Below are 13879 nucleotides of genomic sequence, written 5' to 3'. Positions count from 1 at the left end.
TAATATGTCATTTATCCTCTCCTAAGGCCAACTTCTTCATCTATAAAATAAATGAGGAAGTTGTACTAGATGACCTCTAAGATTCCCTTCTAGCTCTAAATCATCCCCATCATCATCAGCCCCATCATGGCTAGCATTTCTATAACACCTATGTAAATATATTCTAAGGATTTCACAAATATTATCTATATCTATCAGTATGATCCTAAATCCTTTCTGAGCCTCAGTTTCTTCATACATAAAATGGAGAAGGAAAACTAGATGTTCTCCACAGCCCCTTCTAGCTCCTTTCAGACCTGGTCTCATCAGTGTAGCAGGATCCCATGTATTAAGGCCAAAGGATGTGTAGTGAAGAATAGGATGGACTGGAAGGTAGCCTTCCCAGCTCTATGAAAGTGACCTTGGACAGATCCCTTCCCCTCCGTGGAGCTTAGTTTCTTCGCTGATAAATGAAGAGTCCCTATTGGACTCAATAAACTCTAAGATCCCTTCCAGTCATCACTTTCCAGAAGTCTTTGCTTCTGTTAACATCAGAGACGGTAAGGGAACAGAAAATTTACTGGGTACAACTCTGCAACAATGAGCCAGAGTCCAGAGCTTTGCCCTACCTTTGCCCCTTCAAAAACAAAGGTCCTTGAGCCCCAACTAAGAAATCTCCATAATCTTAATTAACAAAGAGATGTTAAAAAACTTCCAGGGCTTCTGTAGATTTATAAGGAGGGTAAAATTAAACACCCGCCACTAAAACCAGCTATCAGGGAATCTCGTTAGCGTTAATGTGCATTTATAGTTTGACTTCCCCACATTTAATTCTTTTTGGTGGGAGAAAGGGACTGACAATTTAAGACCCAGAAAGATGGTTTTATGGCTGGTGCAGCCATAAATCAAACTTATAAAGTTCATAAAAATTGTTAAAATAAAAAATGGTTTAATAGGAATGTTTTATGGCCCATAACATTATTATAGCTGTTTTATTCCCTTTGCGTTAAGGGTTTAATTGGATCGCCACAATTCTAGGGATTCTCCGTTTTTATTGGATAGAGTGTGGCCTTAAATCAAAATGGCCCCAAATGTCTTCAATATGTCGCCTCGTTTATCAGCCTGCTCCCTGAGGGGCTGGGTGTTGAGCCAATGAATGAAGTCCCCACAAAAGGACTGAGCAAGATAGAGGCTTTTCTCCAAAGCCACAGTGAGAGCTAGCTCTTAGAACAGCCACGTGGTAAGTCTCATTTTTACAGATCCAGAAAGAGAAGGAAGTCAGGTGGGACCTAAAAGAAATAAAGTCTCAGAGCAGGATGCCAGATCAAAGTCCAAATTACACCGATTCTCTAGTTGCCATTCTCCAGCTTCTAATTACTACCACAAGGAATCTCTCCCCTGCACCCCAGTGGATGCCAAGTTCTGACATGTGCTCAACTCGAACCCCTCTTGATTTTTCCCCTGTCCAATATCCTGGAGTGATGACAATCCCCATGTACCACTGCTCACCTCAGCCCTTTTTTCTTCCTACCCTGACAGGTGTCAGACCGCTCTGTGGTAGCTCTTGTCCCCAAACAGACCTCCTCCTACAACATCCCCCCCTCCGCCAGCATCTCCCGGACATCCATCAGTAGATATGGTAAGATATGGTAAACAGGGAGGTCCAGGGATGGTTTGGGGCTGAATCTGCTCCCTGATCTGGACAGTGACTGGAAATACAGTCCAATTCATGATCCCCTCCTCCTAAAAGCATCAGGCTCCTACTTAGCTGGGAACAGTTAAAAAGTTATTTTTCCTAGGGGCAGCTAGGTAGCACAGTGGAGATAGTCCAGGCTTGGAATGGGAAAGGATCTGGGTTCAAATCTGGCCTCAGATACTTCCTAGCTGTGTGACCCTGAGCAAGTCATTTAACCCCCATTGCCTAGCCCTTGTCACTCTTCTGTTTTAGAATTGGTACTAAGACAGAAGGATTTTAAGGATTTTAAAATAATAAAATAAAATAAAATTTATTCCCTTTGCATTATGGGTTTAATTTAGATTGCCACAATTCTAGGGATTCTCTGTTTTTATTGGATGGAGTATGGCCTTAAATCAAAATGGCCCCCAAAATAAAATGATTAATTATTTAACTAATTAAAATAAAAAATAAGGGTTTAAAAATTTATATTCCTATTCTTCACCCCCATTTCTAGCTCCAGAGAGGTAGTGTATAGTGACAGATAGACAACTGGCATTTTACCCAAAAAATATTATGTTCAATATTGATTTTTTTACCTTGGGTAAGTCATTTGATGACTGAGCTCTTAACAATTCTCTCAGACTATGTGACAGAGAAGGTATTCATCTGCATTGGAAGAGGGAGTTTCCTTACCTGGGAATTCTCTATACCAAGAAAATCACAGATCCTAGCTACCTTCTATTTCTTCCACAATATCATTGGATAAATGGTCTGTTCAGAAGTGTGTTGTGTTTGCTGTGCTCTGACCCTTTTGTCAGCCACACAAACATAAGGAATGAAGTGCTTCCCGAAGGGCCAGTCAAGCCAGGGTCCATGCCTTCCCTGATGGGCACAAAGATCCCAAAGTGGAAATTGGGCAGTAGAAAAAAAAATCTAACAATAGATGTATCTTTTATTCACAAGTAAAAGTGGGAATGCCATGTTATCATACACATTTATACAAAAGCTCACAAAACCCCTATAAATCAAAATGGTCAGAAAATATGATTTGTATGCAATGGGACCTTACCTCCAATATCGAACCCCAGGAAAAGTTCTATGAACTTGACTTCGCCCCATCTTACTCCTCTATCACCTCTGTTGGGCAAGCCAGCCAGGTAGGGACCACATAAGACCCACCTAGCCCAGCCCTCAGAGAGGCTTTCAAGGATCCAGCTCGTAGAGCCCAGTAGAGAAAAGACTAGCTGATTCCTTACACGAGGCATTATAACTTACAAGTCCATCGTCATAAAATAAGATGACTTCCAATTTGATTTGTGGTTGTTTGGAAAAATCGCATATTTATTATTCATTGTTGGCAGTATGATGGGCTCTTTTATTCTTCAGTAGGCCAGACTTCAGAATGTCTTAATCCAACTCTCAATGGAATAATCACTTTTAAAAGGTGCCAGACGCCTTCCTTTGCATTCATGCCAACCAAAAACCTTTTTGCCAGCCTTTATTCCCCAAATCGGAGGGCAGGAGCCAGTAAAAACTGACTTTTGTGGGGCTGGATATAGCATGTGGAAGAGACCACAATCCAGGAATCTTGAAGTAAGCATAATAGAGTCCCTTGAGCTTACTTTTTTTCTTCCTTATTTTTTTGTGCCAGATTCATCTTTCCGGTACACAGGAAGTCCAGACAGCCTGAGGTCCCGGGCACCTATGATCACCCCTGACCTGGAGAGTGGGGTCAAGGTGTGGCATTTGGTCAAAAATCATGACCATGGAGACCAGAAAGAGGGTGATCGGGGCAGTAAGATGGTATCTGAAATCTACCTGACCCGGCTGCTAGCCACCAAGGTAATCCTTTGCTATCTCTGAGATGCAGAGGCACTGGGGGAAGGGGGAGGAAGGGAGAAGCAAGGACTCAGTGGAAATGGCAGGGGACTCTCGGACCCATTGGCCATCAAAGGAAGACCTTGTTCCACATGGGGCAACCTGTGCTAAGCAGGCTGGGTATAATCTTCATGATGCCAAGGTGTTTGGACGGGCTTTCAAGGTTGCTGGACAAAATTCCTTTTACAAGGAAGACAAGTGTTATAAAAACCTAATTTCTTAATATGGAATTACTATCTACCCCCACCTTCCTGCCCCTCCCCAACCCCCTACCCCAGAACTGTGTAACGAATTCAAGTCTGATAGGTTTCTCCCAATAGCATGTGTCCTCTGGCCTCATCAGCCACAGCGTACTGCTTTAATAGAGAATACTATCAGAGACAGCTGCACAAGATTGTCGCTTCCATCGTCAGCACTTGCACCAATCCCTTTTCTGCTTGAGCAAGATGGGTGTCTAGGGTCAAGGACTAGGATTTTTACCTGCTTTGGCCTGCTGCTTCCAGCACAACACAGTGGGAAAAGGTCTAGATCAGAAACAGAGGACATGAGTTCTACTCCTGCCTCTGCTACTTATTGTGGCGCCTTAGGAAAGTCACTGAACCTCTCTAGGTCTCAGTCTTCACACCTGTAAAATAAGATAGTTGGTCTAAAGGTAAATCAGCTCTAAATGTTCCATCCTATGATCTCCGCTGAGCCAGAATTAGAAGTGGGAGCTGTGACGATATGGCGGGTGTAGCAGTAATCCAGGTGATTCAAAACCAGATTTTTAAAAATCATCCACACATACAGTACAGCCAGCCACCTGCTCTGGCAAGAAAAGAGCAATGAACTCGAGAGCTGGCTCAGTCCCCAACGCCACCTCTCTGCTCCCCTCCAAGGGTGGTTTTTGAGTTCTATGTGCTATGGGATCCTCTCCCAGTTCTGTCCACCTACAGGTCCAGAGGACAAAGTGTGGCAGGTGATGTGACCATAAGATGGTAGCTCAGAGCTTGCCTGCAGCATCCTAAATCAGTGACTGGGCTGGACCCTTTCCTTGGATCTCACACTCCCAGCCATTGCTTAGCCCAACTTAAGCCCTTAAGCACCCTAGGGACCTCCTTGCCAAACTCTCCCTATGGCCCTTCCAATGACCCAGCTTGCCTTTCACCTACCTCCTTTGCCTATTAGCCCATAACTTTTTCCTTGCTGATAAGAAGTGTGAAATCAGAAGCCCTCGAGTCTCGGTCCCGAGCCCACAATCAGTCCTGTGCCCACCAGATATTAAGTACGCTGCCTCTAGAGATCATAGCCAATAGACCCAAATGCCTATTCATCTGTTGCCACCTCCCCCCACCCACAACCCACATCCTAAGCCTACCACCACCAACCCCCCCCAACAGTCTGTGCATCCCCACAACAGACATTTTTACTTTTCCAAGGCAGTCTAAAGCCCGTGGCACCATCTGGCATCCCCTTCTGCTGCCTGCCAGCAGCCCCCCCCTCCATCTCTCCCTACTGAGCCTTCTCTCTCCCTGCCTCTCTTTCACACCTCCCACCATCCTTCCCTTCCCCCAGGGTACATTGCAGAAGTTTGTGGACGATTTATTCGAGACCTTGTTCAGCACTGTACATCGAGGCAGTGCCCTCCCCCTGGCCATCAAGTACATGTTTGATTTCTTGGATGAGCAAGCAGACAGGCACAGCATCCATGATACAGATGTGCGGCACACCTGGAAAAGCAACTGGTAAGCCCTTCGGAGGGCCAGGGCGGAGAGGGCTAGCCTCCCTGATGGAGGGGAAGAACCCAGGGCTGGCAGGGGGCAGAAGCTGGATAGGCAGAGGGGAAAGGGGAGGTGGGGGGTTGTCATTCTCAGCGGTGGCTCAGTCATCCAAGGCCCCGCAAACAAATAGCATGCATATGTTTGGAAGGAATAAACATGTTCCCAGCAGCTTTTTCCTCCAGGAGTTTGCCTGCTGGCTTGAACCTTGGGCACTGAGGCTGGTTTCTATACTTAGCCCTCGAAGCTATAACCCTCACTGGGACAGCGTCCTCTCTTGATGCCTCTCGTGGAAGGTGGAGGAAGATCATCCCAGCAGAATCAGAAGCTAGTCATGAGGTGGGGTGGGGGTGAAAGATGGCTCTCCTCTTCCTCCAGCCCATAACCAGGCAAGCTTACAGTCTATGGGCAGGACTGCAAAGCCAGGACAAGTCTGGGCGTCGATATCTAGCATGAGACATCTGGAGTAGGAAGTCAGGCTGAACCCAAGTCACCTTCGAAAGACAATGACGGCTTTAGTTGAAACCAGATTCCCCAAATCTGGAAAAGCTGACCAGTTCAGCACAGGGAGAGCTGACACCCACGGGGGGCTGGAGCCAGCTGCTTGCAAGCATTTCATTTCAAACTAATCTCTAAAGATCAAATTATTACTCCCGGCGCCAGAGTATCCCAAGAGCAGCAGGTGGGATGGCCCTCAGACATGGCTCTTCCCAAAGGTGATAACAAGGGGCCGGAGCCAGCAACTGGAGACAAACTTCCCAGTCTCCATGGGCACAGGAGTGAGAATTTGGACTTCACTCCCAGAGGCCTTAAAGAAAGGATAATGTCTGGACCGGAGGCAGAATTGTAGAAAGCACAGGGGTCAGACGAAGCCTGGCCAAAAGCCAGAACGGAAATCTTCCCCCAGGAAAGAATCCAGAAGAACAGGGCCGGCTACCGGAAAAGGAATGAGGCCCTGGTCCACAGGGTGGGCGGGCAGCACAAACAGCTGTCTATAGCTAGCATGCCCTCTCGGACGACAGCGAGCACAGATGTGCTGAGGCTGGTGTTTGAGGATCATCAGACCCAGAAAACAGCAGGCCCTTTGCAAAGCTAGAACAGGGCAAAACCCAGCACCCCTCATCACCGAGCCCCTCAGCTCTCCCTCTCTTTGTGGTTGCCTAGACGTCTTCATCTGCAGCTCATAAGTAAAATGGGAATGATGGCAGCACCTGCCTCAAAGAGTTATGTCGAGGGCCGAATGAGATATTTATTAAGTGCCTTGCAAACCTTTAAGCACTATATAAATGTTAGCTATTAGCATCATCTATTATTATGTGATCTAGTGAAAAGACTTAGATTTGGAGGTAGGAAGACCTAGATTCAAATCCTGACCCTGCCACTTATTATCTGTACAACTTAGGACATTTAATTTCTCTGAATCTCAGTTTTCTCATCGGTAATATGGGGAAGGGATGAAGGCGTTGGACTAGATGCCAAAAGTTCTTCCCATCTACAAATCTAATATCCTGTGATCTTGGTATTCCTTTACTTCTCTTAACTTCCTTCATTATATGTTCTGCATATTTCCCAGAACCCTTCCCTAAGGATGTGCCAGGGTGAGGTGACCAAGATAGGGCATGGGGACTCTGTTTCATTTGTTAAGTATGATGCCCAACTCAGCCCATCACTAATTGGGCAGGGGTACTGACTTTAGAGAGATGAAAAAATGATGCCAAATTTTCTGCCCTATTTCCTGGCAATTTAGACTCACCCCTTTTTATCCCCCAGATTCACTTTAGTAAAGACACACATGATCCCCCAACAGAGTTCACTTAACCCCCATTTCCTAGCCCTTACTGCTCTTCTGCCTTGGAACCAATATGTAGCATTCAATGATTCTAAAACAGAAGGTAACCGTTTAGAAAAAAATATTCAATGGCAAGGCTCAGGCTTTCCAGGATGTTCCCAACACTTTCTACTGCCCTCGTGGAAATACAGGACTGAGCCAGGGCAGAAAAGTTAAACTCAGGGTATTGACTAGTCAATATGAGGAAATGGAGAGATCTAGTGATTGCTCAAGGTTACACAAAGTATGAGGAACAAAGTGGGATTTGAACACATGGCCTTTAGCTCCTAATCTACTCATTATGTTTTCCACTATACAACAAAATTTCTCAAAAAGAATCCAAAGAGTTAGGGCTCTGAGGGTGCAGCTGGAGATGGAAAATCACTGCCTAGAAAATGATGAGAAAGCAGCAGCTGTTTGGGGATTTGGGAAGGGGGTGGGGATGGGGGTTGTCCTTTGCTCCATGGCCAAAGAAGCAGAGAATAATCATCTCCCCTGATTAAAACCTCCTTTGGGGAGGAAATCCCTTCACATCTGACAAGCTCCTTTGGGGAGAAAGAACAAACCCAGACCTGCAGCAAGTCATGCCAGGCGCATAGCAGTCCCCTCCCTGAGCTCTCTCCACAACTACCCAAAGCTTGGACACTTGAATGAACTGGCATTTTCAGGAGGAGGAGACTTAATGAAAGGATTCCCTGGGGAACCCATTCCTCCAGCCTGAATTCCACCCTAGCCAGGCCGGGCCAAAGCTGGGAAATGATGCTGGGAGCGGAGGCTGAAGCTAGCTGGGCGTGGAGCACAGGTGGAGACCATTGTTCCTGCTCAGTGGAAGTGCCCAGGGTTCTCTGCAGTTGTCCTCTGGACAACAGCAAAGGCCACTGTCCTGGGATACAATATGCCCACTGGTTTGGGGTAAGACTCCAAGAAAACAATGCTGCCTTATGTTGCCACTGGGGAATGGCATTGAGACCCCTAGAAATGTTTCCAAGAGGGGGGATATTCTCTGTCCCTAGAGCTGGTAGAAAAGGGGGAAAAAAGACAAGTGAGTTGGGTTTCATCTTTCCTACAATGTCATCTTATTCTTGAGTGTAGACATGTCCAAGAACCTGAGGGATGTGAATTATCCTGATGGACAATGAACTCCAGGAACTAACATCCACTTGCCTGTTATATAGGCTCTTAGGATAATAGACATGGAACTAGAAGGACTTAAGAGACTTTTGATTCAATGTTTATTTTATACATAAGAAAATGGGACCAGAGAGAAATTTGTCCAACATCATAAAGATAATTGGAGTCAAGACCTGAACTCAGGTCTAACTCAAAATCCCTTTCTACTACACCACACTTACATTCATTATTTCACTTATGCAAGCCCCCAGGGCTGCTGTGTCCATAGTACACAGTGAGACATGAAATGTCAGAAAGAGATGTCTTATACATTGGAAAGTACATTGGACCCTGAATCAAGAACCTGAGCCCATATCCATGTTCTGCTATTTTTACTTGTATGATTTGGGGCAAGACCATCTCTTTGAGCCTCAATTTCTTTATCTGCAAGAGAGCTGAGATTCAATGGCCTTTATAGTTCCTTCTAGCTTGAAATCTTTGTGCTTTTCCATCTAAGATGGGTTATGGCAAAAATGGCTCCCACTCCTCCCCACCCACCCAATCTCCTTCTTCCTGGGTGAATAACAATAATTCCTGCCAAATGATTGGTTCTGAATACTAGTTTCTCTTGTATTCCCATTCCTTTTATGGTGGAAAGACTGAAGTACTAAGTTTTTAGTGGATGGACCAATGTAAGTGTTAAATTTAATGGTTTGGCTAAATATATGAAAATTATAAATCTTTTCTTCATAAAAGAGGTAGAAAGAGTGAAAGTACAAAAGGGTAGCCTATCTAACTAAATATTGTTCCAGCACTTGGCTCAGTCAGGACTTATTAACCTTCAATCAGAATTAAATTATCTTCAGAAGACAGGAAGGGAAACCAGCTTTCCACTCACCCAAGGCAATGACTGGAGCTGAAGGTGACTCCTGAGGCCTACTTTCTTCTTTGAGCCGACCTTCTTCTTGAAGCTGACGTCTTTCTTGGAGTGACTCTCTTCTTGAAGTCCACTCTCTACTAGCCTCCTCCACCAGGCTCCTTCACCAGCTTCCCTCCTCAGGGATTTTCATGGCTTTTATTGTGGTTTCCTGTCCCTTCCCCTTTTAATGGGGGCTAATCACAGTTTCCAAATTGTCTGAGTTCTCATCTTTGGAGTGTGTGAACTCTTAAATTTCTGGCTTGTTCTCACCTAACATCAAGTAAGGTGTGAACTCACTAAGTGGTTTGTGAGCTCCTCCACCTAGTTCAAGCTTGTGTTGATTCAAAGTTATTGCCAACCAAAGTGTTAACTCAGCAAAGAGAACAAAGGATTCCCTTTTCACAAGTGGGAACTCAAAGAGAATCAAGAATTCCCTTTTACATCCAATAGCACTGAAGGGAGGACCATGGTTGAAATGATATTGATATGGGTGGGCCTCTGTATTTTTCTCTTAGCTCCCAAAGCCCAGGAGCTCACTGAGATCCTCTATTTCCCACAGCCTCCCTTTGAGATTTTGGGTGAATGTGATCAAGAACCCCCAGTTTGTGTTCGACATCCACAAGGGTAGCATCACTGACGCCTGCCTCTCAGTGGTGGCCCAGACCTTCATGGACTCCTGTTCCACGTCTGAACACCGACTGGGCAAGGACTCCCCTTCCAACAAGCTGCTCTATGCCAAGGACATTCCCAGCTACAAGAGCTGGGTGGAAAGGTCAGTAAGACTCCTTGACTCACCACAACCCCAAGAAAGAGTTAGGACCCAGTCCTGCACCGTTATATTTGGTCTCACTGGTATAGCTAAGAATGCACCTGATGGGAGCAACTGGGTGGCTCAGTAGATTGGGAGCCAGACCTAGAAACTAGAGGTATTGGGTTCAAATCTGGCTTCAGACTCTTCCTAGCTATGTGACCTTAGGCAAGTCACTTATCCCCCATTGCCAAGCCCTTACCTTTCTTCTGCCTTAGAACCAATACACGGTATTGATTCTAAGACAGAAGGTAAAGGTTTAAAATAAAACAAAAAGAATGCACCTTGCCATGACTAGCACATCATTTTTCCTATGCTTTCAGGGATCCATTTCCCATCTTTGTCCCACCCTCACCCCCTTATTTTCCCTCAGCTCTGTGTTGCAAGGAGAAAGATGATTTTGACCAGTCAGGAAGCTTCCAGGTAGAAGTCAAGACCTCTCCCAGAGCACTGTAGCCTCAGCAAGCCATGCAAGGGGCTAATGTTAGGGAATCAAGAAATCAAGTGAAACATTTATTAATGCTTACATGCTAGGGATAATTCTAAGTGCTAGAGATACAGAAAAAGGGGGAGGGATAGCAGAGCTTATATTCTAATGGGAGGCACAATAAATGAACGATATATCCAGACTACATGGAAGGTAATCTTTAGGGGAAGGCATTAAAACCTGGAAGGATCAGGAAGGACATCTTGGAGTAGAGGGGATTTGAGCTGCATTTTTAAGAATTCAGGGAAACCAAGAGATGAAGGTAAGGGCAGGGAGCATTCTAGGCTTGGGGAACAACCAGTTCAAAGGCACAGAGAAGGGAGATGGGGTGAATGTTATGCTCAAGGAATACCAAGTAGACCAGTATAGCTAGATCACAGTGTGTATGTGAGAAAATTGGGAAGGCAGGAAGGGACTTACCGGGTTATAAAAAGTTGTGAATGCCAAAAGGAGGCAATAGGGACAAAATGAATGAGAGTGCCTAGATAGCTTTTCCCCAGCTCCTTAATCATCTGGCTTCTCTTTTCTTCTGCAGATACTATGCTGATATTGCCAAGCTGCCGGCCATCAGTGACCAGGACATGAACGCCTACCTCGCAGAGCAATCACGCCTCCACGCTGTGGAGTTTAACATGCTCAGTGCCCTCAATGAAATCTACTCCTATGTCAGCAAGTACAGTGAAGAGGTAAGAGGTAGAGGAGGGAGGAGACCACTATGAAAAGAGAGGTGAGAGAGCTCAACCAATGAGTAAATCAGTTTCCTATACATTCATTGGGCACCTATTATGTTCAAGAGACAGGAGATGTTTATTGATCTGTATGCAGAAATTGGCCCATTTGCAAGTTGGCAGTTGAAAGTGATTTGATTAATGTCATTTTTAATGCTGTTAACTCAACAAAATAGTAGGGGGGTATTCTTGCTAATTTAATTATCTTATCAATAAAGTATTTTAAAATTAACATTGCTTTTAAAACCCTGAGAGAGACTCTTCTCTGCATTTGAGCAGATGCCAACTGCCAATTAGCAAATGGACAAATGAATCTCAATTTTTACTTATGTGACTTTGAACAAGTCACTTAACTTCTCTAGGCTTTGACTTCCCCTTCTTACAAGATGAGGGCGTGATAGATATAGTACTAGAAGGAATTGTAGAGGCCATCTAAACCAATCCCTCCATTTGACAGATGAAGAAACTGAGGTCTAGGGAAGTTGAGATTTGCCTACAGTCATATAAGTAGTAAACATCGGAAAGAGAATTTGCACCCAAGTCTCTTGGCTCTAAACAGCTGGGTGGTAAAGGTGGATAGAGACTGGGCTTTGGAATCAGGAAGACTCATCTTTGTGAGTTCAAATCTGGCTTCAGGTAATTACTAGCTGTGTGACCCTGGGCAAGTCACTTAACCTTGTTTGTCTCAGTTTCCTCATTTAAAATGAGCTGGAAAAGGAAATAGCAAACCACTCCAGTGTTTTTACCAAGAAAATTCCAAATGGAGTCAACAAAGAGTCAGTCACAAACAAACAAAAAACCCTGGAGCTCTATAAAAAAGCTCCTACCACACTCTGCTTTGGGGACAGTCTATCAGGCCTGTGATCAGAGGCCCTGAAAGCTAGAAGAAAGTCTAGTGGACCGTATAAAGGTCATAAAGGGACCAGCTCTCCAGGCTCAATCTGGAACTTGATACGGGGAAATGGACATTCAAGACTGAGATTTTGCTCCAATTTCTTACAGTCGTCAGTACTCTTTGTTATTCCATCCCTCCAAATTCTTTGAGTCTATATAGATATGTAGACCAACCACATAGATTATTTAGAATCCATAGGTAATAAGCTACTCATAAAAGTGAGAGCAACTAGAGGGCCTGATAGGTTGTAGTGTTCTAAATAAATCTGGCATCATCTAGAACAGTGGTTCCCAAACTTTTTTGGCCTACCACCCCCTTTCCAGAAAAAATATTATTTAGTGCCCCCTCTCACATACTATCACCTCACCCTTACAGTTATTCACCACCCCCAAATGCAACTGTGGCCATCACCGCCTCCCTGGATCGCTGCAGCACCCACCAGGGGGCGGTGGTGCCCACTTTGGGAATCACTGATCTAGAAGGACTTCTAGCAGAAGGAAAGGATGAGGTCTGAAAAATTATCTGTAGTGTTGTAGAAAAATTCCCAGTTTCTAGAGTCTAAAAGGACATAGGTTCAAATCCTGGTTCTGTCACTGACTATGAAATGAGGTAAAAATGTACTCCTAAGAACTTTGATTTCCACCTCACCTCTGTGCTTCTCTTCTCCCAGATCATTGGGGCCCTTGAGCAGGATGAACAGGCACGGAGACAGCGATTGTCTTATAAAGTGGAACAGCTGATCAATGCCATGTCCATTGAGAGCTGAGAGGAGGCACCTGGCACATCTCAAGAGAAGAAAGAGAAGGGAAATATGAGGCAGCCTTCAATTCTTCAAAACTGGGAGTGAAGGACTAGTGAGAAGGACTAGAGCTCCCAGGGCTCACTGAACCCATCCTGTGGGGGAAGGGAGGACTGTGCCCCTCCTCCAGCATCAGCCAGGGTTCATCCTATCCAGTTCCCAAATCATGGAACAGTAGGCATCACACATCCTTGGCAAGAACAAGAGAGAAATGGGGGCCAGGAAATCATCCTCAAAGCCAAGAGACAGGAACTTGGGACCGTTCTGCCTCTGTGACTGCTGCTTTGCATGAAAAAAAATCATTTGATGTATATTGGGAAATAATGAAAACTTTATTTAATTTTTTTTAAGAAAAAGAGAAAAAACCCACAGAAATAAAATAGAACAAAAAGCCACTCTGCTAATCCCGTCCCACCTTTTTTCTTTTTCCCATTCTGGTTTTCCCCCTTCTTTCTCATTCCCCTCCACCCTTCCTCCCTCACAAGATTCCCTTTCCAGTGACTATTTGCAAACAGATGACGATGGGAAGCTTGGGAAAGTGACTCGTTTCCTTTCCCTGGGAAATAGAGAAAAGGAGGAGAGGAAGAATGAGCACAAGTTTGCACCAAACATTTTTCACAGTCACAGAGGCCAGTAAAACCTGGAAATATCTCAACAGCCAAGAGCTCATTGGTACTTCTGTGTGAACTCCTGAACCCTCAGATGAAACCAAACCTGCCTGGCTGGAAACCAAGCTTTACATGCACACACCTGTATATGATCATCTCTGGAGAGAAGCTTTGTCTTTATACAATGTCGATGCTTTTCACTACTGTTTCTTTTGTTTTTTGTTTTGTTTTTGATTCTGTCTAACCAACTGAGGACCTGATCTTTGGTACCTCCCCTTTGAGCCAGGGGGTGGTGAGATGGGCCTCTCTTCATGCTGGGCTCGTGACCCTCACTTGGACACCAAACATCTCCACCTCATGTGTCTTTCTCCTGCCACACTCTGCTTTGGGGAGCTATTCCTACAT

The 13879-nt window shown here is 44.9% G+C and overlaps 1 protein-coding gene across 1 annotated transcript in view; it reads left to right on the top strand.

Annotated features, from left to right (window-relative positions):
• Positions 1-13601, top strand: part of PLXNA2 (plexin A2) — a 372723-nt gene extending 359122 nt beyond the window's left edge. Inside the window, exons 27-32 of the mRNA XM_044674946.1 lie at positions 1519-1618; positions 3309-3499; positions 5090-5259; positions 9709-9921; positions 10980-11130; positions 12738-13601. Coding sequence (XP_044530881.1) covers positions 1519-1618; positions 3309-3499; positions 5090-5259; positions 9709-9921; positions 10980-11130; positions 12738-12833 — 921 coding nt within the window. The 3' untranslated portion in view covers positions 12834-13601. The remainder of the gene's footprint in view (positions 1-1518; positions 1619-3308; positions 3500-5089; positions 5260-9708; positions 9922-10979; positions 11131-12737) is intronic.
• Positions 13602-13879: the final 278 nt, after the last annotated feature.

This window comes from Gracilinanus agilis, chromosome 4, assembly GCF_016433145.1.
Source record: "Gracilinanus agilis isolate LMUSP501 chromosome 4, AgileGrace, whole genome shotgun sequence".
In the NCBI taxonomy this organism is placed as follows: Eukaryota; Metazoa; Chordata; class Mammalia; order Didelphimorphia; family Didelphidae; genus Gracilinanus; species Gracilinanus agilis.
The sequence above is the reverse complement of the archived record's forward strand: the minus strand, read 5'-3'. Positions and strand labels throughout refer to the sequence as shown.